Source organism: Scyliorhinus canicula, chromosome 9 (genome assembly GCF_902713615.1).
Source record: "Scyliorhinus canicula chromosome 9, sScyCan1.1, whole genome shotgun sequence".
Taxonomy (NCBI): Eukaryota; Metazoa; Chordata; class Chondrichthyes; order Carcharhiniformes; family Scyliorhinidae; genus Scyliorhinus; species Scyliorhinus canicula.
This window is the reverse complement of record NC_052154.1, coordinates 94,347,101-94,374,021: the sequence shown is the minus strand read 5'-3', so window position 1 is coordinate 94,374,021 and position 26,921 is coordinate 94,347,101. Positions and strand designations below refer to the sequence as shown.

The 26,921-nt window shown below is 48.6% G+C and overlaps 1 protein-coding gene across 1 annotated transcript in view; it reads right to left on the bottom strand.

Moving 5' to 3' along the window:
• The window catches only part of LOC119970911 (adhesion G-protein coupled receptor G6-like), a 319,332-nt gene that overhangs the window by 42,881 nt on the left and 249,530 nt on the right, over positions 1 to 26,921 (bottom strand). Inside the window, exon 10 of the mRNA XM_038806021.1 lies at positions 23,830 to 23,936. Coding sequence (XP_038661949.1) covers positions 23,830 to 23,936 — 107 coding nt within the window. The remainder of the gene's footprint in view (positions 1 to 23,829; positions 23,937 to 26,921) is intronic.

The following is a 26,921-nucleotide window of genomic DNA, read 5'->3' as shown; positions in this document are numbered from 1 at the left end:
GTTCGGTTAGAGCAGCAGTTGGATGCACTTAGGAGCATGCAGGTGGCGGAAAGCGTCATAGATAGCAGTTATATAAATGTGGTCACACCCAAGGTGCAGGCAGAGAAGTGGGTGACCACCAGAAACGGCAGTCAGTCAGTGCAGGAATCCCCTGTGGTTGTCCCCCTCTCGAGCAGGTATACCACTTTGGATACTGTTGGGGAGGGATAGCCTATCAGGGAGAAACAGCAGCAGCCAGAGCCGTTGATGTTCAGAAGGGAGGGTCAAAGCGCAGAAGAGCAATAGTATGAGGGGACTCTATAGTCAGGGGCACAGATAGGCGCTTCTGTGGACATGAAAGAGACTCCAGGATGGTATGTTGCCTCCCTGGTGCCAGGGTCCAGGATGTCTCTGAACGGGTAGCGGGCATCCTGAAGGGGAGAGCAAACAGGCAGAGGTCGTTGTACGTATTGATACTAACGACATAGGCAGGAAGGCGCATGAGGTCCTGCAGCAGGAGTTCAGGGAGCTAGGCAGAAAGTTAAAAGACAGGACCGCTCGGGTTGTAATCTCGGGATTACTCCCTGTGCCACATCCAGTGAGGCTAGAAACAGGAAGATAGAGCAGCTAAACATGTGGCTAAACAGCTGGTGTAGGAGGGAAGGTTTCCGTTATCTGGACCACTGGGAGCTCTTCCGGGGCAGGTGTGACCTGTATAAGAAGGACGGGTTGCATCTAAACTGGAGAGGCATAAATATCCTGGCTGCAAGGTTTGCTCGTGTCACACGGGAGGGTTTAAACTAGTATGGCAGGAGGGTGGGCACCGGAGTAATAGGTCAGAAGATGAAAACGTTGAGGGAGAACCAGGGAATAGGGCCAGTATGGCTCTGAGGCAGAGCAGACAGGGAGATGTTGCTGAAAACAGCGGGTCTGGTGGCCTGAAGTGCATATGCTTTAATGCAAGAAGTATTACGGGTAAGGCAGATGAACTTAGAGCTTGGATTAGTACTTGGAACTATGATGTTGTTGCCATTACAGAGACCTGGTTGAGGGAAGGACAGGAATGGCAGCTAAATGTTCCAGGATTTAGATGTTTCAGGCAGGATAGAGAGGGATGTAAAAGGGGTGGCGAAGTTGCGCTACTGGTTAGGGAGAATATCGCAGCTGTACTACGGGAGGACACCTCAGAGGGCAGGGAGGCTATATGGGTAGAGATCAAGAATAAGAAGGGTGCAGTCACAATGTTGGGGATTTACTACAGGCCTCCCAACAACCAGCGGGAGATAGAGGAGCAGATAGGTAGACAGATTTTGGAAAAGAGTAAAAGCAACAGGGTTGTTGTGATGGGAGACTTCAACTTCCCCAATATTGACTGGGACTCACTTAGTGCTAGGGGCTTAGACGGGGCAGAGTTTGTAAGGAGAATCCAGGAGGGCTTCTTAAAACAATATCGGGCAGCACGGTAGCACAAGTAATTAGCACTGTGGCTTCACAGCGCCAGGGTCCCAGAGTTCGATTCCCTGCTGGTTCACTGTCTGTACGGAGTCTGCACGTTCTCCCTGTGTCTGCATGAGTTTCCTCCGGGTGCTCCGGTTTCCTCCCACAGTCCAAAGACGTGCAGGTAAGGTGGATTGGCTATGCTAAATTGCCCTTAGTGACCAAAAAAGGTTAGGAAGGGTTATTGGGTTACGGGGATAGGGTGGAAGTGAGGGCTTAAGTGGGTCGGTGCAGACTCGATGGGCCGAATGGCCTCCTTCTGCATTGTATGTTCTATATTCTATATTCTAATATGTAGACAGTCCAACTAGGGAAGGGGCTGTACTGGACCTGGTATTGTGGAATGAGCCCGGCCAGGTGGTAGAAGTTTCAGTTGGGGAGCATTTCGGGAACAGTGACCACAATTCAGTAAGTTTTAAAGTGCTGGTGGACAAGAATAAGAGTGGTCCTAGGGTGAATGTGCTAAATTGGGGGAAGGCTAATTATAATAGTATTAGGTGGGAACTGAAGAACCTAAATTGAGGGCGGATGTTTGAGGGTACATCTTCGCAGTCTGTTGGGTTGCTGCCCTCAATCCCCTCCGGTAGGCCCACCATCAGAAGATTTTGCCTCCTTGAGCGGTTCTCCTCATTCTCAACTTTACCCCACAGACTGCTCTGCATCGTGATCAACCTCGCCTCCGCTTTCTCCAGCACCATGATCTGATCACTCTGGTCTGTTGCGGCTTTCTCCATATCCTTGATGGTTGCATCTGAGGCTTCAAGTCTCTTCTCCGCTCTGCTCAGGGTGAGCTGTATTTGGGCCAGAGTTTTACCACTGCGCCCTTCACTACAAACTGCATGTCCCCTTTTATCTCTGCTTTTATCTCCAACTGGTGCTCCCTTAGTGCCTCCATAAAGGATGCTTTCCAGCTCCTCGGGAGGGTTTTTTTTGTAGCTGTCCTGCCTTTCTTGCTCTGACGAAACTTGTGCTCCGCCGCCTCGTGCGCTGTTCGATTCGTCTGAATGCTGCTGTTCCTGGACCCTTCTACTCCTGGGCCGGGATTCTCCCCTACCCGGTGGGGCGGGGAGTCCTGGCATGTTGGAGTTGCGTGAACCACTCCGGCGTTGGGCCGCCCCAAAGGTGCAGAATTCTCTGCACCTTTAGGGGCCAAGCCCTCACATTGAGGGGCTAGGCCCACTCCGCCAGCCGGGGCCGAAAGGACTTCGCCGGCCTGCGTAAGTCCGCGCATGCGCTGAAGCGTCAGCAGCTGCTGACGTCATACCGGCGCATGCGCAGGGGAGGCCGTCTCTTCCACCTCCGATCGGCGGGCCCCGATTCACGGGCCAGGCCACCGTGGGGGCACCCTGAGGGGTCATATCGCCCCACGCCCCCCCCCAGGACCCCGACGCCCGCGCCACCAATCCCGCCGGTCAGGCAGGTGGTTTAATCCATGCCAGAGGGAGAGGCGGGACTTCGGCCCATCGCGGGCCGGAGAATCGCCGCGGGGGACCCGCTGCGATTCCCGCCCCCGCCGAATCTTGTGGGGGGGGCGGAGAATTCGGAACACGGCGGGGGGCGGGATTGACGCCGGCCCCGGGCGATTCTCCGACCCGGCGAGGGGTCGGAGAATCATGCCCCTGGTCTCTGTTCGGCCCCATGACTGCTTTTTTCAGGCATTTTGTTTTTTATTCCCCCCCCCCCCGCCACCGGCTCTTTCTTCCTTCCTCCGTCTTACTAAAATTGAGGAATGAGTTGCTGCGTTTTCCAGTGTGTTTTCGTTGAAAAGTGACTATTTTTCGGATCCATCTGACGTGTGAGTGCTTCAGCACATCGTCATAACCGGAAGTCGACCGACAATTCAGAACTTGCAATCACAAGCAGCTATTCAACCTCAAAAGCATATCATCCAAGTATATTTCAGGACACCATGACTTCTACTGAGAAGGTGTTATATAACATTGGATAGCAGGAGAGAATTGGACAAGAACATTTTATCATTCATGGATGGGGCAATGCTGGCCATTGTGTGAATTGGTCATTGCTGGGTCATTGTTGGTTAGATGAAATTGTTGACCAGACTACCTTGTTGAACGTCCTTCTCTCAGCTTACCCCTCAAACTGATTCAAAAGCTGTAGTAAACATTTCTTAATTTCTCCTTTTCCCCTCTATAAAAGGTCAGGAGACCGGAGAAGGTAAATCCAAACGGCAATTTAGTTTCAACCAAAAGAAAAGGCTGCAAAGATCCCAACCAGGATTACCCCATCCAGCGTCAGGGACCTGGGTTCAATTCTGATCTGCCTGTGTGTAGTTTTCACATTATCTTCGTCTGCATGGTTTTCATCTGGGTGCTCCACTTTCGTCCCACAGTCCAAAGTGTTCAGGTTAGGTGGACTGGCCATGCTAAATTGCCCCTTAGAGTCCAAAACTGTGCAGGTTAGGTGGGGTTACTGGAACAGGGCAGGAGAGTGGCTGAGGAAGGGTGCTCGTTCAGAGGATCCGTGCAGACGTGATGAACCAATGGCTTCTTTGTGCACTGTAGCAATTCTATGATTTCTATGGTCCCCAGCTGATGGCTGATGGCGCGGGGGGGGGGGGGGGGGGGGGGGTTGGAATCATATTCTACATGCCCAATGGGGAGATCAATCGGGTCTTAATAATAATTAACAATCTGTATTGTCATTATATGCTTACATTAACACTGCAATTACAGTGAAAAGTCCCTAGTCGCCACATACCAGCTGCAGTTCGGGTACACAGAGGGAGGATTCAGAATGTCCAATTCACCTAACAGCATGTCTGTCGGGACTTCTGGGAGGAAACCGGAGCACCTGGAGGAAACCCACGCAGACACACCGTGCAGACTCCGCACAGACAGTGACCCAAGCAGGGAATCGAACCTGAGACCCTGGTGCTGTGAAGCCATAGCGCTGGCCACTATGCTTCCCATGGGTCCTGTGAGGGTTATTACATCTCTCACCCCCAAAGTTTGAAGGTCCCCCACTCGCTGGATGTAGAGGAGGGTCTGCTTCATCGCTTTGTCAAATTTATGCTTCTGACAGCTGCGGGTCGGGGAGCTTATAACATGTCCAGGAGCATTGTTTTTGTAGCGATCAGAAAGGCCCAGACGTAGTTCTGTCTCTGATCATACTATCCTCCAAAAGTATTGAGTATTTTGTATCCATATCTGGGGCGGGATTCTCCGACCCCCAGCCTGGTCGGAAAATCGCCGGGGGGCGGCGTGAATCCTCCCCTTGATGGCTGCCAAATTCTCTGGCACCGGGGATTTGGCGGGGGCGGGAATCGCACCGCGCCGGTCGGTGGCCGCTGGCAGCGGCCCCCCCCCCCGGTGATTTTCCAGCCCGCGATGGGCCGAGTGGTCGCCCGTTTACGGCCGGTCCCGCCGGCATAGACATAGAACAGTACAGCACAGAACAGGCCCTTCGGCCCTCGATGTTGTGCCGAGCCATGATCACCCTACTCAAACCCACGTATCCACCCTATACCCGTAACCCAACCCCCCCCCTTAACCTTACTTTTAAGGACACTACGGGCAATTTAGCATGGCCAATCCACCTAACCCGCACATCTTTGGACTGTGGCAGGAAACTGGAGCACCCGGAGGAAACCCACGCACACACGGGGAGAACGTGCAGACTCCGCACAGACAGTGACCCAGCCGGGAACCGAACCTGGGACCCTGAATTACAACAGGAACTTATCGGCGGGACCTGGCTCCGCGGGCGGCTCCGGGGCCCTCGGGGGGGGGGGGGGGGGGGGGCTGGGGATCTAGCCCCAGGAAGTGCCCACACGGTGGCCTGGCCCGCGATCGGAGTCCACCGATCCCTACCACGCCGGCCGGCGTGGCGTCAACCACTCCTAGTCCCGCACCGGACAGCCCGACTGCAGAGTGGTTCATGTCACTCCTTTGCGCCGGAATTGCCCGCCCCGCCGATTTTCGCAGAACCCTGCCCCTGCTCCCCCTTTGACCTGGGAACAGGTTTCCAGAGAGTTGTGCTACTTGGCTAACAGATCGTAGGCTGGGGTTATCTCTGGTGCAGGCTCCCTTCTCTTGAGGTGGTCCATGTGATTAGAGGTATTGTCCGACCTCTGGTCTTGACCTTATTGGAAATTGGCCATATATTCTCCACTATGGTCCCAGTATTCACCGGGTGCCTTTCCCAAAATTCCAGACTCCAACTGCATTACCTGGTTTGAATCCTCCGTCCTATTTCCGGTGGTCATGATAACTCTTCTGGTGATCTTGCTTCTTTTCTACCTTCCCGTCAAAGTTGGAAAGTGTGAAACATAATGGGTTCGGAGCCGTCAACCATCAGCAGTTCCTCCGGCAGTTACCTGGTCTAATCTGCGGCATGGTCCGATAACTTAATGAAACATGCCCATTTTGTCTCAACTGACCCTGTGGTTTGTTTTTTCATGCCCTGCTTACAGGTTTGCACTGCCTGCTCAGCCAGACCATTTGAAGAAGGGTGATATGGGGCGACTCGAAAGTGCTTCACTCCATTCGTCTGCATAAACCCCAGAAATTCCTCACTTGTGAAGGAGATGCAGTTATTGGTGACAAGCACCTCTGGAATACTGTGGGTGCTGAATGATTGGAATACCTTCTCTATGGTGACCGGTGACGTGGTAGAAGGCACATCCATTCACTTTGAGTGGGTGTCGATCAGTAGCAGGAACATTGACCCCAGGCAGGGCCCAGTGAAGTCAGTGTGCAAACGGTCCCCAAGGGCGCCCCAGTCGCTCCCACGGGTGGAGCGAGAGTAATGGCGGGAGCTACTGATACTCTTGGAAAGCTGTATACTGCAGTATCGTCCGCTCAATGTTGCCAAATAGCCCGGGCCACCACACGTAGCTCCCAACAAGCATTTTAATTCTGGAATTCCCAGAATGTCCACTGTACAACTCTTGCTGAATGCTTTTCCACCTGACCTCAGGACGGCCACACAGGCTCCCCACACAATGAAGCCGTCCTCTACTGCTGCTTTGTTGTGAAAGCTTGCAACTGCATCTGGATGTTTCCCTTGTCACCACGAATATAGGATGATGTGGCACATATTTGCCAATGTGGGGTTCTTTTGAGTCCCTGTATAGATTTGTGAGGCCTTAACGGGTAACATGTCCATGAAATTTAGTGCCAAGATAACTTTGTCCGCGACTGGCAGTGGGAATCAGCTAAGGCCATCCGTATGCGCAGTGTGCCTGGACAGTACTAAGTATATTTGTATGCTGCCAACTGCAATGCCCATTGTTGGATTCTGACTTAAACTATTGAGGTATCATATCATCTTCTTTGAAAAGGCCGAGTAAGGCTTGTGGTCTGTCATTATCGAAAAATGACGTCCATCGACGTATTCATGAAACCTTTCAGCTGCAAAAATTATGGCCAGGCCTTCCTGTTCAATTTGAGTATAACAGTGCCATGGCATCAGCCATGGTTATCGTAGGCTATCGGCTGCTCTGACACATTGTCCCACCAATGGGACAACACTGCCCCAACGTCATATGATGAGGCATCACAGGTGAGAATCAGTGGCTCTGATGGGCCATAATATGTCAGTAGTCTGGACGATAATGGTCGGCACTTTGCTTTGGCAAATGTTTCTACAAGTGGCAGCTTCCATGTTCATTCTCCCTGAGGACTGAGTGCAGAGGTGCCAGAATGGTTGCCAGATTTGGAATAAGTTTTCCCTAATAATTGACAAGCCCTAGAAATGACCTTAGCTCTGTCGTATTCTCGGGCGTTGGAGCCTGTTTGATGACTTGGACTTTCTCCTATTGGATGGACCCAGTTTTTGTCAATCCGGTCGTTATAACTTCTTTTGCCTCTTCAGGCAGACATCTACTTCTGAGAATTGACAAAGGACTTCTTCCACACTGTCCAGGTTTTCTTTCTTAGAGACTCTTGGAATGAGTACATCGTCCTGGTAGACAGCCACCCTGGGAAGCCCTTGAAGAATGCCTTCCATTATCTGCTGGAAAATTTCACGTGTGAACGATGTTCTGAATGGGAGCCGGGTGTACTCGTACAATCCCCTGTGGGTGTTAATGGTGATGTATTTTCTGGATGCAACGTCTAACCTCAGCTGGAGATACATGTGGCTCTTGACAAATATATTTATTGGTCTTCCACGCGCAGCATGGTACCTATCCAAACGGGAAGCTTGTTGACTGTCAATTTCTAGTCACCAAATAAGTGGACAGACATATTTAGCTTCAGCCGGGACCATGGGTGCTGCTCACTCTGCAAATTGGACCAGACATATGATCCCCAAGTTCATAGAATCATTACAGTGCAGAAAAAGGTCATTTGGCCCATCAGGTCTGCACGTCCCCTATTCCCGTAACCCACCCTAACCGTTGGTCATTAGGGGAAATTCTTTTAGCATGGTCAATCCACCTAATCTTCACATCTTTCGATTGTGGGAGGAGTGAGGACAGAGTGACTGCTGGGTAAGGAGTAAAGATTTAAATTGTTTGCGCGGAACAACTGATTACTGTTATAGTGCGGAGCACAGTGGTTACTGGTTAAGTGTTTTATTTTTACCTGTATTTAAGTTGAGCGGTTCCTGAACCCAAGGCACTACACTTGTAGTGTCACCCACCCTTCCACCTCCTCTAAACTAAGGGGTTGATTGAATATCAGGTAAGCTCTTTCTTTCTTTCTTTCATTTTCTTGTTTTTATCCGCAAGTTATTCAGAGGGGAATGTTCCTCTTGCAGAATGTTTGAGGTGAGGGACGCTGTCAGTGTCCCTGCTGATTTCACCTGTGGGAAGTGCACCCATCTCCAGCTCCTCAGAAACTGCGTTCGGGAACTGGAGCTGGATGAACTTTGGATCATTCGGGAGGCAGAGGTGGTCATAGATAGTAGCTTCAGGGATGTAATTACTCCGAAGAATCAAGATAGATGGGTGACGGTGGGAGGGGCTGGGAGGAAGCAGTCAGTGCAGGGATCCTCTGTGGTCGTTCGCCTCAGTAACAAGTATACCGCTTTGGATACTGTTGAGGGGGACGACCTACCAGGGGGAAGCCACGGTGAATGGATCTCCAGCATTGAGTCCGTCCCCGTGGCTCAGAAGGGAAGGAGGGAGAGCGGCAGAGCAATAGTTATTGGGGACTCGATAGTTAGAGAGACAGATAGACAGTTCTGTGGCAACGAAGGGACTCACGGATGGTATGTTGCCGGGTGCCAGGTGCTCGCAAGTTGAGAACAGGGAGAGAGTACAGATAAACACGTGGCTGCAGGGATGGTGTAGGAGGAAGGGCTTCAGTTACGTGGATAATTGGAGCACATTCTGGGGAAGGTGGGACCTGTACAGGACAGGATGGTTTGCACCTGAACCAGAGGGGCACCAATATCCTGGGAGGGAAATTTTCTCTTCGGGAGGGTTTAAACTAATTGGTCAGGGGGCTCGAAAAACGAGCTGTAGTCCAGAAGCCAGCATTGAGAGTAGTGAGGTACTGAGGAGGGTATCAAGGTCGCAGGTGTGTATCGGTAGACAGGAAGGTGGGTTGAAGTGTATCTACTTCAATGGAAGGAGCATCCGGAATAAGGTAGGTGAACTTGGAGCGTGGGTTGGTACCTGGGACTACGATGTTGTGGCATTACGGAGACATGGTTAGAACAGGGACAGGAATGGTTGTTGGAAGTTCCGGGGTATAGATGTTTCAGTAAGAGTAGGGAAGGTGGTAAAAGAGGTGGAGGAGTAGCATTGTTAATCAAGGATAGTTTAATGGCTGCAGAAAGGCAGTTCGAGGGGGATCTACCTACTGAGGTAATATGGGCCGAAGTTAGAAATAGGAAAGGAGCGGTCACGGCGTTAGGAGTTTTCTGTAGGCCCCCAAATAGTAATAGAGATGTGGAGGAAGAAATTGCAAAACAGACTATGGATAGGTGTGAAGGTCTCAGGATAGTTGTCATGGGTGACTTTAACTTACCAAATATTGATTGGAACCTCTCTTGGTTGAACAGTTCGGATGGGGCAGTTTTTGTATAGTGTGTGCAGGAGGGTTTCCTGGCACAATATGTGGATAGGCCGACAAGAGGTGGGGCCGCATTGGATTTGGTACTGGGTAATGAACCGGGCCAAGTGTTAGATTTCTTTGTGGGAGAGCACTTTGGAGATAACTACCACAATTCGGTGTCTTTCACTATTGCAATGGAGAGGGATAGGGCCATATGGCAGGGCAAGGTTTATAATTGGGGAGGGGTAATTATGATGTGATTAGGCAAGAATTAGGGAGCATAAATGGGAACAGAAACTGTCAGGGAAAGGCACAAATGAAAAGTGGAGCTTGTTCAAGTAACAAATACTGTGTGTCCTTGACAGGTATGTCCCTATCAGGTAGGGAGGAAATGGTCGTGTGAGGGAACCATGGTTCACAGAAGAGGTTGAGTGTCTTGTCAAGAGGAAAAAGGAAGTGTATGTAAGGATGAGGAAAACAAGGTTCGGTTGAGCTAATGAAGCTAATAAAGGGCTTAGGAGAGCTAGGAGGGGGCTTGAGAAGGCCTTGGTGGTCGGATCAAGGAAAACCCCATGGCTTTTTACTCTTATGTGAGAAATAAAAGAATGACCAGGGTAAGGGTAGGGCCGATCAAGGACAGTAGTGGGAACTTGTGCATGGAGTCAGAAGAGATAGGAGAGGCATTTCAATGAATACTTTCTTCAGTGTTCACAAGGAGAGGGGCCATGTTTTTGAGGATGAGAGTGTGTGATACAGGTGGGTAGGCTGGAGGAGGTAGATGTTCTGAGGAAGGATGTATCAGCAATTTTGAAAAACCTTAAGGTCGACAAGTCCCCTGGGCCAGATGGAATATATCCTAGGATTCTGTGGGAGGCAAGGGATGAGATTGCAGAGCCTTTGACCTTTGGGTCCTCACTGTCCATGGGGATAGTGCCAGAGGACTGGACATAGAACATAGAACAGTACAGCACAGAACAGAGAGTGGTGAATGTTGTTCCTCAGTTCAAGAAAGGGAATAGGAATGACCCTGGTAATTATAGGCCGGTTATACTTTGGTGGTCGGTACGTTAATGGAAAAGGTCCTGAAGGATAGGATTTATGACCATTTGAAATGATGCAGCTTAATCTGGGATAGTCAACACGGATTTGTGAAGGTTAAGTCTTGCCTCACAAATTTGATTGAATTCTTTGAGGAGATTACTAGGTGTGTAGATGAAGGTAGAGCAGTTGATGTTGTATAGATGGATTTTAGTAAGGTGTTTGATAAGGTTCCCCATGGTCGGCTCATGAAGAAAGTAAGGAGGTGTGGGATAAAGGGAAATTTGGCCAATTGGATAAGTAACTGGCTATCACATAGAAGACAGAAGGTGGTGGTGGATGGAAATTTTTCAGGCTGGAGACCAGTTACCAGCGGTTGTACCACAGGGATCAGTGCTGGGTCCTCTGCTATGTGTGATTTTTATCAATGACTTGGAGGAGAGGGCTGAAGGGTGGGTCAGTAAGTTTGCTGATGACACCAAGATTGGTGGAGTAGTGGATAAAGTGGAGGGCTGTTGTAGGCTGCAAAGAGACACTGATAGGATGCAGAAATGGGCCGAAAAATGGCAGATGGAGTTTAATCCTGATAAGTGCGAGGTGATTCGTTTTGGGAGGAAAAATTTGAATGCGGATTACAGGGTCAATGACAGGATTATGAGGAATGTGGAGGAACAGAGCGATCTTGGGGTTCATGTCCACAGTTCTCTGAAGGTTGCCGCTCAAGTGGATACTGCTGTGAAGAAGGTGTGTTAGCGTTTATTAACAGTTTAAGAGCCGTGGGGTTGTGCTGCAACTGTACATGACCTGGTGAAGACCACATTTGGAGTATTGTGTGCAGTTCTGGTCATCTCACTATCGGAAGGATATGGAAGCATTGGAAAGGGGTGCAAAGGAGATTACCAGGATGCTGCCTGGTTTGGAGGATAGGTCTTATGAGGAAAGGTTGAGGGAGCTTGGGTGTTTCTCTTTGGAGCGAAGGAGGATGAGAGGTGACTTAATAGAGGTTTATAAGATGGTGAGGGGGATAGATAGAGTGGACGTTCAGAGACTATTTCCTCGGATAGACGTAGCTGTTACAAGGGGACATAACTATAAGATTCAGGGTGGGAAATATAGGAGGGATGTCCGAGGTAGGTTCTTTACTCAGAGAGTGGTTCGGGTGTGGAATGGACTGCCTGCTGTGATAGTGGAGTCGGACACTTTAGGAACTTTCAAGCGGTTATTGGATAGGCACATAGTGCACACCAGAATGGCAGGGAGTAGGATAGCTTGATCTTGGTTTTGGACAAGGCTCGGCACAACATCAAGGGCCGAAGGGCCTGTTCTGTGCTGTTCTATGTTCTATGTTCTAAACCAGAGCACCCAGAGGTAACCCACACAGACATGGGGAGAAAGTAAAAACTGCACACAAGACAGTCACCCAAGGTCAGAATCAAACCCGGGTCCCTGGCGCTATGAATCAATAATGCTAACCACCGTGCCTCCAGGCAGCTCAGCCCGTCATTCGCCTTTGATAGCACAGCTGATGGAATTGGTCCCTAAAATATTTGGGTTGGGCATCTGCATCAAGGTAAATTTCAGCTGTGGCCCCCCTTTATCTTCCCCAGACCTTTCTGAAAGACTTCCGGGTGTTTTCTCAGGACTTCATACAATCTGCCTGTACCCATTTGAATGATTAGCTGCCAATCTAGGTGGCTACCTGTAACTAGTCGCAGCCCAGGAGCCTGGGTCCTAGTCCTTACACCTCTACAAGTGACGGTCAGAATGATTGTTTTCCATGGGTAACTGGGGTTACCGTAGTCCTAATCATTGTCAATGGCTCCCCAGTATACATCGTCAGCCGGTCCTTAGTGTCCTTTTAACCCAGATTCTGGATCCCCAAATAGAGTTTCCGGAACGTATGTTGTCCCAGGACCACGACAGTAGCCCCGTATTGATTTCTATGTCCAAAGTGTGGCCATTTACTTGCAGGGTTATCTTAATTGGGGCAACTTTAGGTGCTGTAATGCATTCCTTATCGGCCTGGGCAATATGTAGAGCCCTGGCTTGGGGTGCTTGTGGGCAACCAGGGCAATGTGTTTGCTGTTGACTCTGGTACCTTGGCCACCATAGTTCCTGTGACCGCAAGTGCAGCACTGTTGCTAGACTTCTGCAGTGGATCTTGGGTCAGCGGGTCTAACCATGATGTTGTTCAGGAAATGACTGGGTCCTGTAGGCCCACCTCTTGGGGAGCGGGCATCACTCGTCGGAATGGGGGCTGGCCAACACTGTGTACATCTTGGTCCATGGAGCCCTGTAGTTCCTGGAGCCCTTTTCCACGTTTTCATCGAATGTGATACTTCTATGGCCATTTTGAGATCCAAGGCCGGTTCTGCCAACAGCTTCCGTTGGGTCACCATGTTTGAAATGCCACACATTAGGCAGTCTCGCAGGGAGAGATGGGCTGCAGTCACAATGCTCAGCCCTTGCGAAGGCGTGTCAGAAATTATGTGGCTGATTCCCCTGAGGGTCACACGGCCGTGTATATCTCTGTATAATCACTGACGGTTTAGGGTTGTAATGAAAGTTACAGGTTCCTCGGGTTCACTAAAGGTTTACCTTTTGCCAGTCGTCTCCAACAATACCATTTTCCTGGAAGAAACACTGCATCTATTCAGTGTACTGGACCCAATCTTCAGGGTGGCACAGTAGCACTACTGCCTCACAGTGCCAGGGACCCAGGTTCAATTCCAACCTTGTGTGACTGTACAAACATTCTCGCCGTGTCTGCGTGGGTTTCCTCTGGTTGTTTCCCAAAGTACAAAGATGTGCAGCTTAGATGGATTGGCCATGCTAATACGCCCCTGAGGGTTGGGTTGCAGGAATAGGATGGGGGATTGAGCCTAGGTAGGGTGATCTTTCAGAGGGTCGGTGCAGACGCGATGGGACGAATAGCCTCTGTCTACACTATAGGGATTCTATGATTCTACACCTGCATCAAAGGCCTTCCGAAAAGCAGCATTTATAAAATCTAACTGATCTCGTTCTTGTGCTGGGGGAATGCAGGTGCTGTCAGGACAGTCAGAATCGCAGCCATAGTTTTCCCTCATCGCCTGAAAAAAGCTCAGGACATGCGAGAAGGTAACCAAACGGCAATGTATTTTCAAAGAACAAAAAACAATACAGCAGAGGAACAGGCCCTTCGGACCTCCAGTCATAATACCAACGTTGGTCAAAGCCCTCAGCACCTCCTTGTGCCGTATCCCTGTATATCCATCCTATCCATATATTTGTGAAGCTGCATTATGAATGCCATAAATGCACACGTCAGCCAAAATAAAAGGCCATAACATGGCTATAGCACATCGGTCCCAACCAGGACTACCAATCATGCCAGTCGCAGTCCAAGTCGGCTTTATTGAAGTGATTTCTATGAGACCCAGCTGATGGGTCTCCATCCATTAGTGGGGAGCTGCTATTCCTCGAGTCCCAAGGGAGATCAATCAGGTTGACCGTGAGTCTGTGAGAGTTATACACCTCATAACAACTTAATGCTCATTGCTGTTTCTCTCAGATGCCCAAGAACCTTCCCAGTCAGTGAAAAATTACACTGAAGGTGAAGAGTGACATTCACAGCTACAATTCGGAGACTGACTCTGCACATATTTGAGACTGGGATAGAAGAGCAATCTGCATGTGATGACTCAAGTGAATAGGAGCCAGTGTTGGTGGTGGGGGGGAGGGGGGGGGGGGGGTGACATGAATGGTGACGGTGGCAGTTCACTGATGGGCCAGATGTTGCTACTAACTCCAGCAGCCATCTGAAAGTAGTCAGATCATAGAACAATAGAATTTACAGTGCAGAAAGGAGGCCATTTGGCCCATCGTGTCTGCACCAGCCCTTGGAAAGAGTACCCCACTTAACACATACCTCGACCCTATCTCGTAACCCAGTAACACGTAACCCCACCCAACCTTTTTTTTTGGACACTGAGGGCAATTTATCATGGTCAATCCACCTAACCTGCACGTCTTTGGACTGTGGGAGGAAACAGGAGCTCCCGGAGGAAGCCCACGCAGACACGGGGAGAACGTGCAGACTCCGCACATACAGTGACCCAAGCCGGGAATCAAACTTGGGACCCTGGAGCTGTGAAGCAACTGTGCTAACCACTGTGCTGCAGTGCTACCCTAGATGTCAAGGGCCAAGTCATTTTGACTGCCACAAGCAGAGTCCTGCTTCGAAAGCCTTTGTGGCCCGAGCAATTTAGAGATTTTAGAATAATATAGAATCATAGCATCCTGCAGTGCAGAAGGAGGCCATTTGGCCCACCGAGGTCTGCACCAAACCTTCGAAGGACCATCCTACCTAGGCCCAATCCCCCACCCTTTTCCTGCACCCCCACCTAAGGGGCAATTTTTAGCATGGCCAATCCACCTCATCTGCGCATTTCTGGACTATGGGAGGAATCTGGAGCACTCGGAGGAAACCCACGCATCTTAAGGAAAATGTGCAAACTACACAGACAGTTACCCGATGGTCGGAATCGACACGGCTCTCTGGCGCTGTGAGGCAATACTGCTAACCACTTACCACCATGCGTCCATAACTCACAATTACCACAACTCACATTTACTCAGAACCTTACCAGAGAAGGTAAGACACATCAAGCACTGGTCCTGGCTAATGTTGAATTAAGAGGAATGCTTCCTAAAGGTCTTGATGGATATTGCCTCCGGCTGAGAACTCTCTCCCCTTCACCACCCACTTCAGCAGCTTATTCTCCTCTGTGTCACCTCTCTTTGTTCTCTTCATCATGCTGATCTTGGGCTCCAACTCCATCATCATAGTGAAGGGCAGAGCAGGCTCGATGAGCCATGTGGGTTACTCTTGCTTCTATATCTTGTGTTCTTTTGTCCCATTCCCAGAAAAAGTAGCCAGAAGACTACATCTTAAGACATAAGACATAGGAGCAGAATTAGGCCAATCGACCCATTGAGTCTTCTCCACCATTCGATCATGGCTGATATTTAATTCATCCCCATTCACCTGCCTTCTCCCCATAATCCCTGATCCCCTCATTAATCAAGAATTTATCTATATCTGTCTTAAAGACACTCAGTAATTTGGCCTCCACAGCCTTCTGCGGCAAAGAGTTCCACAGATTCACCACCCTCTTGCTGAGGACGTTCCTCTTCATCTCTGTTTTATAGGATCGTCCGTTTAGTCAGAGATGCTGTCCCCTGGTTCTAGTTTTTCCACAAGTGGAAACATCTTCTCCACGGTCCACCCTATCCAGGCCTCCTATAAGTTTCAATAAGATCCCCTCTCATCCTTCTAAATTCCAACGAGTACAGACAGAGTGTTCTCAACCATTCCTCATACGGCAAGTTCCTCATTCCAGGGATCATTCTTCTGAACCTCCTCTGAATCTTTCCAAGGCCAGCACATCTTTCCTTAGATACGGGGCCCAAAACTGCTAACAATACTCCAAATAGGGGCTGAATAGAGCCCTATACAGCCTCAGAGGTACATCCCTGGTCTTGTATTCTAACCCTCTTGACATGAATGCTATCATTGCATTAGCCCTTCCTAATTGTTGACTGAACCTGCACATTAATCTTAAGAGAATCGTGAACAAGGACTCCCAAGTCCATTGTGCTTCTGATTTCCGAAGCATTTCCCCATTTAGAAATAGTTTATGCATAAATTTCTCCTTCCAGAGTGCATTACCCACACTTTTCCACATTGTATTTCATCTGCCACTTCATTGCCCCACTCTCCTAGCTTGTCCAAATCCTTCTGCAGCCCCCTTGCTTCCTCAATACTACCTGTCCCTCTACAGGTCTTTATATAATCTGCAAATTTAGCAACAGTGCCTTCAGTTCCTTCTTCCAGATCATTAATGTGTATCGTGAAAAGTTGTGGTCCCAGCACAGACCCCTGAGGCACACTGGCTGCCATCCTGAAAAAGACCACTTTATCCGCAAACTCTGCCTTCTGCCGGTCAGCCAATACTCTATCTATGCCAGGATCGTACCCTTAACACCTGGGCTCTTAACTTACTTAACAGTCTCCGATGCGGAACCTTGTCACAGGCCTTCTAGAAATCTGACCAAATCACGTCCACTGATTCTCCTTTGTCTAACGTCTTTGTTACCTCCTCAAAGAACTCTAACAGGTAGTATTGCGGAAGCAAGGGGGCTACAGAAGGATTTGGACAAGCTAGGAGAGTGGTCAATGAAGTGCAGATGAAATACAATGTGTGAGGTTATGCACTTTGGAAGGAGGAATTTAGGCAGAGACAGATTTGTCAGACATGACCTCTTTTGACAAAGCCGTGCTGAGTCAATCGTATTTTATCATGCACTTCCAAGTACATCCCGTGATCTTATCTTTAATACCACACTCTAAAATCTTACCAATGACCAAAGTCAGGATAACGGCCTAAATTTCCCGTCTTCTGCCTCCTTCCTTCTTAAACTGGTGTTACATTAGCCACCTCCCAGTTCTTTGGGATCCTTCCTGTCTCCAGTGATTCCTGAAAGATCACTACCAATGCCTCCACAATCTCCTCAGCTATCTCTTTTGGAGCGCTTCCATGTAGTCCATTCGGTCCAGGTGACTTATCCACCTCCAGACCTTTCAGTTTCCCCAGAACCTTCTCCTTAGTGATGGTCACTGCAATCACCTCTGACCCCTGGTTCTCCTGGAGCTCTGGCATCCCTAGTGTCTTCCATCGTGAAGACTGATGCAAAGTAACTATTCAGTTCATCTGTCATTTCTTTGTTTCCTATTATTACTTCTTCAGCCACATTTTTCGGTGGTCCTATGTCTATTTTTGCCCCTCTCTGATCTGTTATATATTGATAAAACCTCTTCCTGTCTTCTTTTATATTACTAGCAGTCATATTTCAACTTCTCTCACCTTATAGCTTTTTTAGTTGTTCTCTGCTTGCATAAAGGATTTATGCATTTATGCATAAAGGATTCCCAATCTTGTGGCTTCCCACTAATCCTCACCACTTTGCATGCTTTTTCTTTTGCTTTTATGCTGCCCTTGACTTCCCTCATCAAACATGGAAGCCTTGTCCTCCACTTAGCATGTTTCCTCCTCCTTGGGATGATTTTATGTTGTGCCTCCCGAATAACCCCCAAAAACTCATGCCATGACTGTTCCACCTGTCTTCCCTACTAGGCTTCTTTTCCAATCAACTCTGAAATTGACTTGTTTCAGCACAGACTTTTACAATGAACATCCATCAATCAGCATCCGTCAGATCATTCCTTGAAAGACCATTCAAACTATAGTATATATAAATGATTTGGAGAAAAATGTAACTGGTCTGATTAGAAAGTTTGCAGATGACACAAAGGTTGGTGGAAATTGCGGATAATGATGTGGAATGTCAGACGATATAGCAGGATCTACATCGATTGGAGACTTGGGGAGAGAGATAACAGATCGTGTTTAATCTGGCCAAATGTGAGGGAATGTATAATATAAGGTGGGAAATATACAGTAATAGCAAAAACCCTTCAGAGTGTTTGATATGCAGAGGATTTGGGTGTACATGTTCACAGTCCCTGACAGTGGCAACGCAGTGGAGAAGGTAGTCAAGAAGGCATACGACATGCTTGCCTTCATCAGCATGGTAATCGAGTATAGAAATTGGCAAGTCATGCTGCAGCTGTATAGAACCTTAGCTCATGGAATATGGTGTCAATTCTGGTCACCCCACTACCAGAAGGATGTGGAGGCTTTGGAGGGTACAGAAGAGGTTTACCAGGATGTTTCCTGGTACGGAAGGTATTAGCTCTCAGGAGAGATTTGTTCTCACTGAAACGACGGAGGTTGAGAGGCAACCAGATAGAAGTCGACCAAATTATTAGGGGCATGGACAGAGTGGATAGTCAAATGCTCTTTCCTAGGGTAGGAGAGTACTAGCAGACATAGGTTTAAAGTGCGTGGGAAAAGTTTAGAACAGATTGTGATGGCAAGCTATTTTACACAGAGGTGGTAAATATGGAACGCGCTACCTGGGGAGGTGGTGGGAGCAGGTACGAGAGCGGCATTTAAGGGGCATCCTGACAAATATATGAATAGGGTGGGAATGGAAGGATACGACTTAGTTTAGGGCAGGTACCATGGTCAGCGCAGGCTTGGATGGCCGAAGGGCCTGTTCCTGTGCTGTATTGTTCTTTATTATTTGTGTCATCCGCAAACTTACTAATCAGACCAGTTACATTTTCCTCCAAATAATTTACATATAAAAATAATATAATAATCTTTTATTGTCACAAGTAGGCTTACATTATACTATCCTGCCTGTATCCAGAGATTTCTGTCCCTCATTTAGCCAGGTTTCCGTTACAGCAACATGCTGCCATGCTACTTGTGCCTGTGGTGATTGTGTATCAGTGTAGAGGCAATACAACTGAGCAAGCATTAGAGGGAGCACGGGACAGCTATAAATACAGAGGGACAGGAAGTGATGACACACTTCACGGAAGGGAGAACTGGGAGCAAGACACAGACACAGGCAGGCAGCATTTGAGGTAGCTGTAAGTTAAGCTCTGGAGACAGAACAAATTCACAATAAAGCATCTTCTCCAACTTTGAGACTACGAGCTTTATTAAGACACAAGGAACAACACAGTGCCCTTAACTCATCTACCTTGTTTAAAATACTCCTTGCATTGAGGTATAAACAGCTCATCTCCACCATTTTTCCATGCTGGACACTCTTTAACTATTGCTTCTCCCTGTACTCCAGGCCTTCATGTTTCCATTTATCTTACATTTAACATATTAATTCTTAAAACTATACGTTACTTCTGAAACATTAATGTAATCCATTAAAATAAATGATTATTATGCTTCTTGGTCTTCTCAACTCAAGGGGTTTCAAGCCAATTGAAATCTGGATGATTTTCCCCTCGAGAGCCCTGCATAGTTCGATAGATTTTTCTAAAATGACATTCCGTTTATTTCACAGGATCAAAAGAGAGACATATTCTGAATGATGATCTAATTGGAATAACTGTTGGGAAACACAGCATGGAACTCAATGATACTGTCACAATTACGCTCACTCATACCAAACAACCAGTAAGACAAGTGTATATTATGTTTTTCTTATTTGCTCATGGGATGTAAGTATTACTGCCAAGGTTCACATTTATTGCCTATCCATAATTGCTCTTCAAGAAGCCTTCTTGAACCAATGCAGTCATGAGGTGTAGGTACAACCCACAGTGCTGTTAGGGAGAGGGTTGCAGTGACAATGAAGGGACGGTGATAATATTTCCAAGTCAGGTGAGTGACCTGGAGCGGAATTGACCAGTGATGGTATTTCTTTACATCTCTACATACCTAATTATTAGATAGTGGAGGTGGTAGTGGTTACAGTTTTGCAAGGTGTTGGTTGAAGAAGCCAACTGAGTACTGAAGTGCATCTTGTAGATGGTACACAGGAGTGCATCTGTGGCGGAGGGAGTGAATGTTTGTCGAAGAAATGTCAACCATGCGGGCTGCTTTGTTCTGGATAGTGTCGAGCTTCTTGAGTGTTATTTGAGCTGTTCTTATCCAGGCAAGTGGCAGTATTCTATCACAATCATGATTAGTGTCTTGTAGTTGGTGGATTGGCTTTGGGGAGTCAGGAGGTGAGTTACTCACTGCAGCATTCCGAGCCTCTGACCTCTCTTTTAGCCACAGTAATTTATGGCTAGTCTAGTTCAGTTTCTGGTCAATGGTAACCCCCAGGATGCTACAGTAAGAAGTTTTACAACACCAGGTTAAAGTCCAACAGGTTTGTTTCAAACACGAGCTTTTGGAGCACTGCTCCTTCCTCAGGTGAATGCTCACACCAGTCCAACGCCGGCATCTCCACATCATGGCTACCCATCGACACCCCAGGATGTTGACAGTGGGGGGATTCCGCGATGGTAATGCCATTGATGTCAAGTAGAGATTGTTTGATTCTCTCTTGGTCAAAACCTCTCAGTGCTTCGGTGTGCTGTATCCCTCTGTACCCATCCTATTCGTGGATTTGTCAAGATGCCTTTTGTCTTTTGAACGCTGTTAATGTATCTGCTTCCACAACCTCCCCTGGCTACGCATTCCAGGCACTCACCACCCTCTGTGTAAAACACCTACCTCTCAGATCTCCTCTAAACTTTGCCCCCAAGGACCTTAAACCTATGCCCTCTGGTGACTGAACGTCCTTGGAAAGAGTGCCTGCCTATCCACTCTATCCATGGCCCTCATAATCTTGTAGTAACTATCAGGTCACCACTCAACCTCCATCATTCTAATGAAAACAGTCTGAGTCTATTCAGCCTCTCCGCACAGCTAACACTCTCCAGACCAGGCACATCTTGGTAACCTCCTCTGCACCCTCTCCAAAGCTTCCACGTCCTTCTGGTAGAGTGGCAACCAGAATTGTGTGCAATATTTCAAATGCGGCCATTATCAAGCTTCCAAATGCGGCCTTATAAAACGCAGCATGACTTGCCAGTTTTTACACTCAATGCCCCCATCGAATGAAGGCAAGTATCCCGTATGCTTTCTTGATTACCTTGCCCACTTCTGTTGCCACTTTCAAAGATCTGTGGACCTGTACGCTCAGATCTCTCTGACTTTCTATATTACCCAAGAGTTTTGGTATTACGGTATAGTTTCCCCTCAATGTTAGACCTACCAAAATGTATTACCTCCCATTTGTCTGGATTAAACTCCATTTCTCTGCCTGTGTTTCCAAACTATCTATGTATCCTGCTGTATCCTCTGACAATCCTCAACACTATCTGCCACTATCAGCCAGAGGGGCTGGTTTAGCTCACTGGGCTAATTCGCTGGCTTTTAAAGCTGACCAAGCAGGCCAGCAGCATGGTTGGATTCCGTACCAGCCTCCCCAGGACAGGCGCCAGAATGTGGCGACTAGGGGCTTTCACAGTAACTTAATTGAAGCCCTACTCGTGACAATAAGTGATTTTCATTTCATTTCATTTCACTTCACGTGTCCTTCATGTCATCCGTGAACTTACTAATCATGGACAAGGACTGCTGCAGTATTTGAAAAGTTGAACTGATGAAAGAGGTAATTGAAGAATCAACTGAAATAATCGTGTCCCAAACATGACCTTGAGGAATTCCTATAATGATTTCCTGTGGCTGACATATTGGCGTCCAAGATTCTCCAGCCTCCCAGCTGCATGCGTCTTGGCAGCAGGAGGCAAGCGCGCAGTTGGCTGATGACCGGATTCTCTCCTCCTGTCGCTGTCAATGGGAATTCCCATTGAAAACCACTGCACGTCGCCGGGAAACTCGCGGGCAGGGGTGGGCTGCCAGCGGGAACACAGAATTCCGCTGCCAGCAAACAGCCGGAGAATTCCAGCAGATGAGGGAAAATATATAAATGAAATTAGTGTTTAAAACTTTAATTATCCACTCAGTGGTGAGGGTTTGAAACTCTTCTGTATTGAACTGTATTGGGGTGACGTGGTGGTACAGTGGTTAGCACTGATGCCTCACAGCTCTCGGGTCCCGGGTTCATTTCCCGGCCTCGGGTTACTGTGCAGAGTCTGCACGTTCTCCCCGTGTCTGCGTGGTGCTCAGGTTTGATCGGGTGCTCAGGTTTCCTCCCACAGTCCAAAGATGTCCAGGTTAGGTGGATTGGCCATGATAAATTGCCCCTTAGTTTTCCAAAAGGTTAGGTGAGGTTACTGGGTTACGAGGATAAGGCGGTGGCATAGCGTGCTCTTTCCAAGCGCCGGTGCAGAGCCGATGGGCCGAATGGGCTCCTTCTGCACTGTAACCTCTATGATTACACACACATGCTGTTTAGTTCAAGTTGTTCGGTGCAGGAAATCAGCTCAAGGACACAGCTGTTGTTGATGGGGCAAAGGGAAAGGGCCCCATCATCGGTGATTCTTAATGATTGCGTTATCAATGTGGGATCTTTGCACCATTTGTACTGATGCCAGGTTGTCTGGGAATGGAGACATAATCAGGATGGAAGAGTCAATTAATAGGGAGCATATTTCTTTTGCATAGATTTTATACAGAGGGTTAGTGAATGCCTGGAACTCGCTGACGGAGGAAGTTGTGGAAGCAGGTACGATCGTGATGTTTAAGGGACATTTTGACAAATACATGAATAGGATGGGAATACAGGGATACGGACAATGGACGTGTAGAAGATATTAGGTTAGACTGGCAGCATGGTAGCTGCAAGCTTGGAAGGCCAAAGGACCTGTTCCTGTGCTGTATTTTTCCTGGTTCTTTGTTCTTTATAGACATGTTTATAATCTTTTATAACAATCTTTATTGCCACAAGTAGTTACTGTGAAAAGCCCCTAGTTGCCACATTCCGGCACCTGTTCGGATACACGGAGGGAGAATTCAGAATGTCCAAATGACCCAACAGCATATCTTTCAGGACTTGTGGGAGGAACCAGAGCACCCGGAGGAAACCCAAGCAGGAAACCCAAGGAGAACGTGCAGACTCTGCACAGACAGTGATCCAAGTAGGAATCGAACCCGGAACCCTGGTGTTGTGAAGCACAGTGCTAACCAGCGTGCTACCATGTTGCCCTTAAAAAAACCTTCACAGCATTCTGTGGATTCTGTGAATTCGAAGATATTCAAATGCACCAGCAATCAGATGAATTAATCCAGTGCCTAGCCTGTCAACACTTCAGGATAAGGCTGGTCGCAATCCTTCATTCTGTCCGAACATGGTGTTCAGCTGTGTAGGGTTTAGGCTCATAAATAGTATTCGAAATTGGTAGTGCAGACATCAAATCACCATTGCATTCTACCAGAAGTCATTATATGCTTGCTCATACTCCCATTCACTAAGCTGGCAGAGTGTTGGGAAGTGCACACTCATATCTCACAATCATTTTCCAGTGTTTGGAAACTGTACCTGATCGACGGCTGTTGCAGAGCCTAGCTCCTCCTTCCTGAGTAAGTCCCTGACTTGAATGAGTTTTGGTTGACAAGGAAGTTGATTTAAGTGGAATGGAGCTCTGTACAATTTATTTATTATTAAAAATAAATTTAGACTACCCAATTCATTTTACCAATTAAGGGACAATTTAGCGAGGCTAATTCACCTTACCCTGTAAATCTTTGGGTTATGGGGGTGAGACCCACACCGACATGGGGAGAGAAAGCGCAAACTCCACACGGGCAGTGACCTGAGGCCGGGATCGACCCCTCGACACTGTGCCACCATGCCACCCCGAGATGGAACTCTGCACAATGTAATGATTTTGCATTCACACACTTATGGACAGCCGCACATAAACAAACAATGTTAAATAGCAAACAGCCTCACCGTGAAACATGTAATAGATCATAGAGATGACCAGAAGAAGATTGAAATTCCGAGGCCAATCAAGGTGATATACTCCAGATTTGCTTCCATGTTTGAATCTTGATTATTATTTCCATCTCTGTTCAAATCCTTTGGGAAGAATCCAATGAAAAATTGTTTTAAAAAACACTGAGAACCTTTGAATTCTGAAACAAAAACGATGAAAAACTGGGAATACACACTGCCGAATCAGGAAATGCTGGAACACACACTGCCCGATAGAGGAAATGTTTGGAATACACACTGCCCGATATAGGAAATGTTGGGAATACACACTGCCCGATATAGGGAATGCACACTGTCCGATAGGAAATATTGGGAAATACATACTGCCAGATATGAGAAAGGCGTGGGAATACATACTGTCCAACAGAGAAAATTCTGGGAATACACACTGCCTGACAGGGGAAAAATTGGAATACATACTGCCTGATAGAGAAAAGGATGAGAATACCACTGTCCCGATAGAGGATATGCTGGAAAATACATACTGCCCAATTACGGAAATGCTGGGAATACACACTGCCGATACTGAAATGCGAGGAATGCACACTGTCCGACAGAGGAAATGTTGGGAATACGCACAGCCTGACAGTGGAAATGTTGGGAATACACACTCCTTGGTACAGAAATGCACACTGCCTGATCGAGGAAATGCTTGGAATATATATGCGCCTGATATATGAAATGGTGGAACCATAATGAATGATAGAGGAAATGTGGTGATTGCGACCATCTTGGAGACTCGAGTCGAAGTAAACAGTGGTTTTAATCAGCTTACAACTTTGCCTGCCTGCGACCGGTACAATACTGAAGGCGGTCCGCAGGTCTACTGCTCTTATACTTCCTATAAGGGCGGAGCCATGGGGTGGAGCATGGGCGGAGCCGTACATGCTCCACATCTCCCCCTGTGGGTGAATCCACACAGTGGCCCATAGATGGAGCCCACAGGGTTAATAGCATGGCATATGTAACACAGTATACTGGTGAATTAATAGTACTTATAGAGTCACCATTCACCCCCCGTAAAAACATTAAGTCCGGCGGGGGTGACGGGTTCACAAATTCAGTCGGTCCGGTCGCTCGGATCGTACGTTGTGACCGATGAAGCACTGGTGTCACAGCCGTTCGGGTGGCTGTGGATGTGGGTCCGGTCCGGGACGCGGGTGGTGGACTCCGAGGCCGGTTCTTCCGGAGCTTCGTTCCTGCGGACTGGTGTGCCAGTGGAAGGGAGCGCAGAAACCAAATAGGTGTCGGGGACGCAGGACACGCCTGGGTATAGTGTGGGTGGTACATTAGTGGTAGTGGAGGATGAGCCTGCGGGCGCCAGGTCTCGGAGGTAGACGGTATCCTGCCGGCCGTCGGGGTGTTCGACGTATGCATAATGTGGGTTCGAGTGCATGAGCTGGACCTCTCTACTAGGGGTCCGCATGGTCTTATGGGTCCGAGCGTGTTTCCAAAGGAGGACAGGGCCTGGTGTCCTCAGCCAGGAGGGAGCGAGGCCCCTGTGTAGTTCCCTGAGGGAAGATCAACAAACGGTTCATGAGGAGTCTGGTTTGTGGCCGTGCAAAGGGGGGACCTAATAGCGTGGAGCGCATTGGGGAGGACTTCCTGCCAGTGGGAAACCGGGAGATTCCTGGACTGTAGGGTCAGTAGGATGGTCTTCCAGACCGTCGCGTTCTCCCTCTCCACCTGCCCGTTACCCCTGGGGTTGTAACTGGTAGTCCTGCTCGAGGCGATGCCCTTACTGAAAGGTACTGATGCAGTTCGTCGCTCATGAAGGACGAGCCCTGTCACTGTGGACATAATTGGGGAAACCAAACAGAGTGAAGACGCTGTGCAGGGCTCAGATAACGGTGGGGTGGTCATGTCGGGGCATGGGATGGCAAACCGGGAACGGGAGACTCGTCTATAATGTTAAGGAAATAGGTATTGCGATTACTTGAGGGGAGGGGCCCTTTGAAATCAATACTGAGGCGTACAAAGGGCCGGTAAGCCTTTACCAGGTGGGCCTTATCTGGTCGATAGAAGTGCGGTTTACATTCCGCACAGATTTGGCAATTCCTGGTTACAGCTTTGACCTCCTCGGTGGAGAAGGGCAGGTTGCGGGCCTTGATGTAATGGGCGAGCCGGGTGACCCCCGGGTGGCAGAGGTCATCGTGGATAGCCTGTAGTTGGTCGTCTTGCGCGCTGGCGCATGTGCCGCGGGACAGGGCATCTGGGGGCTTGTTGAGCTTCCCAGGGCGATATACTATATCGTAATTATAGGTGGAGAGTTCGATCCTCCACCTCAAGATCTTATCATTTTTGATCTTGCCCCGCTGCGAATTATCAAACATGAAGGCAACCGATCTTTGGTCGGTGATGAGGGTAAACCTCCTACCAGCGAGGTAGTGCCTCCAGTGCCCCACGGCTTCCACGATGGCTTGAGCTTCCTTTTCGACCGAGGAGTGTTGTAGTTCAGAGGAGGAGAGGGTTCGGGAAAAAAACGCTACCGGCCTGCCTGGTTTAGGGTGGCGGCGAGAGTGACCTCTGATGCGTCGCTCTCCACCTGAAAGAGTACAGACTCGTCCACCGCACTCATGGTGGCTTTGGCGATGTCCGCCGTGATGCAGTTGAAGGCCTGGCGAGTCTCGGCTGACAGTGGGAAAAGGGTGGCTTTAAATAGTGGGCGGGCTTTGTCCGCATACTGGGGGACCCACTGGGCGTAATAGGAAAAAAATCCAAGGCACCTCTTGAGGGCCTTGGGACAGTGAGGGAGAGGGAGTTGTAGGAGGGGGCGCATACGGTCAGGGTCGGGCCCTAGGACCCCGTTTTCCACGACGTAGAAGCCTGGTAGTGCGGAAAACGCATTTCTCCTTGTTGTAAGTGAGATTAAGTTTTTGGGCAGTTTGGAGAAATCGATGGAGGTTGGCGCCGTGGTCCTGCTGATCATGGCCGCAGATGGTGACGTTGTCCACGTACAGAAACGTGGCCCGCAGCCCGTACTGGCCCACCATTCGGTCCATCGCTCGTTAGAACACCGAAACCCTGTTCGTGACGCCAAAGGGGACCCGGAGGAAATGAAAGAGTCGG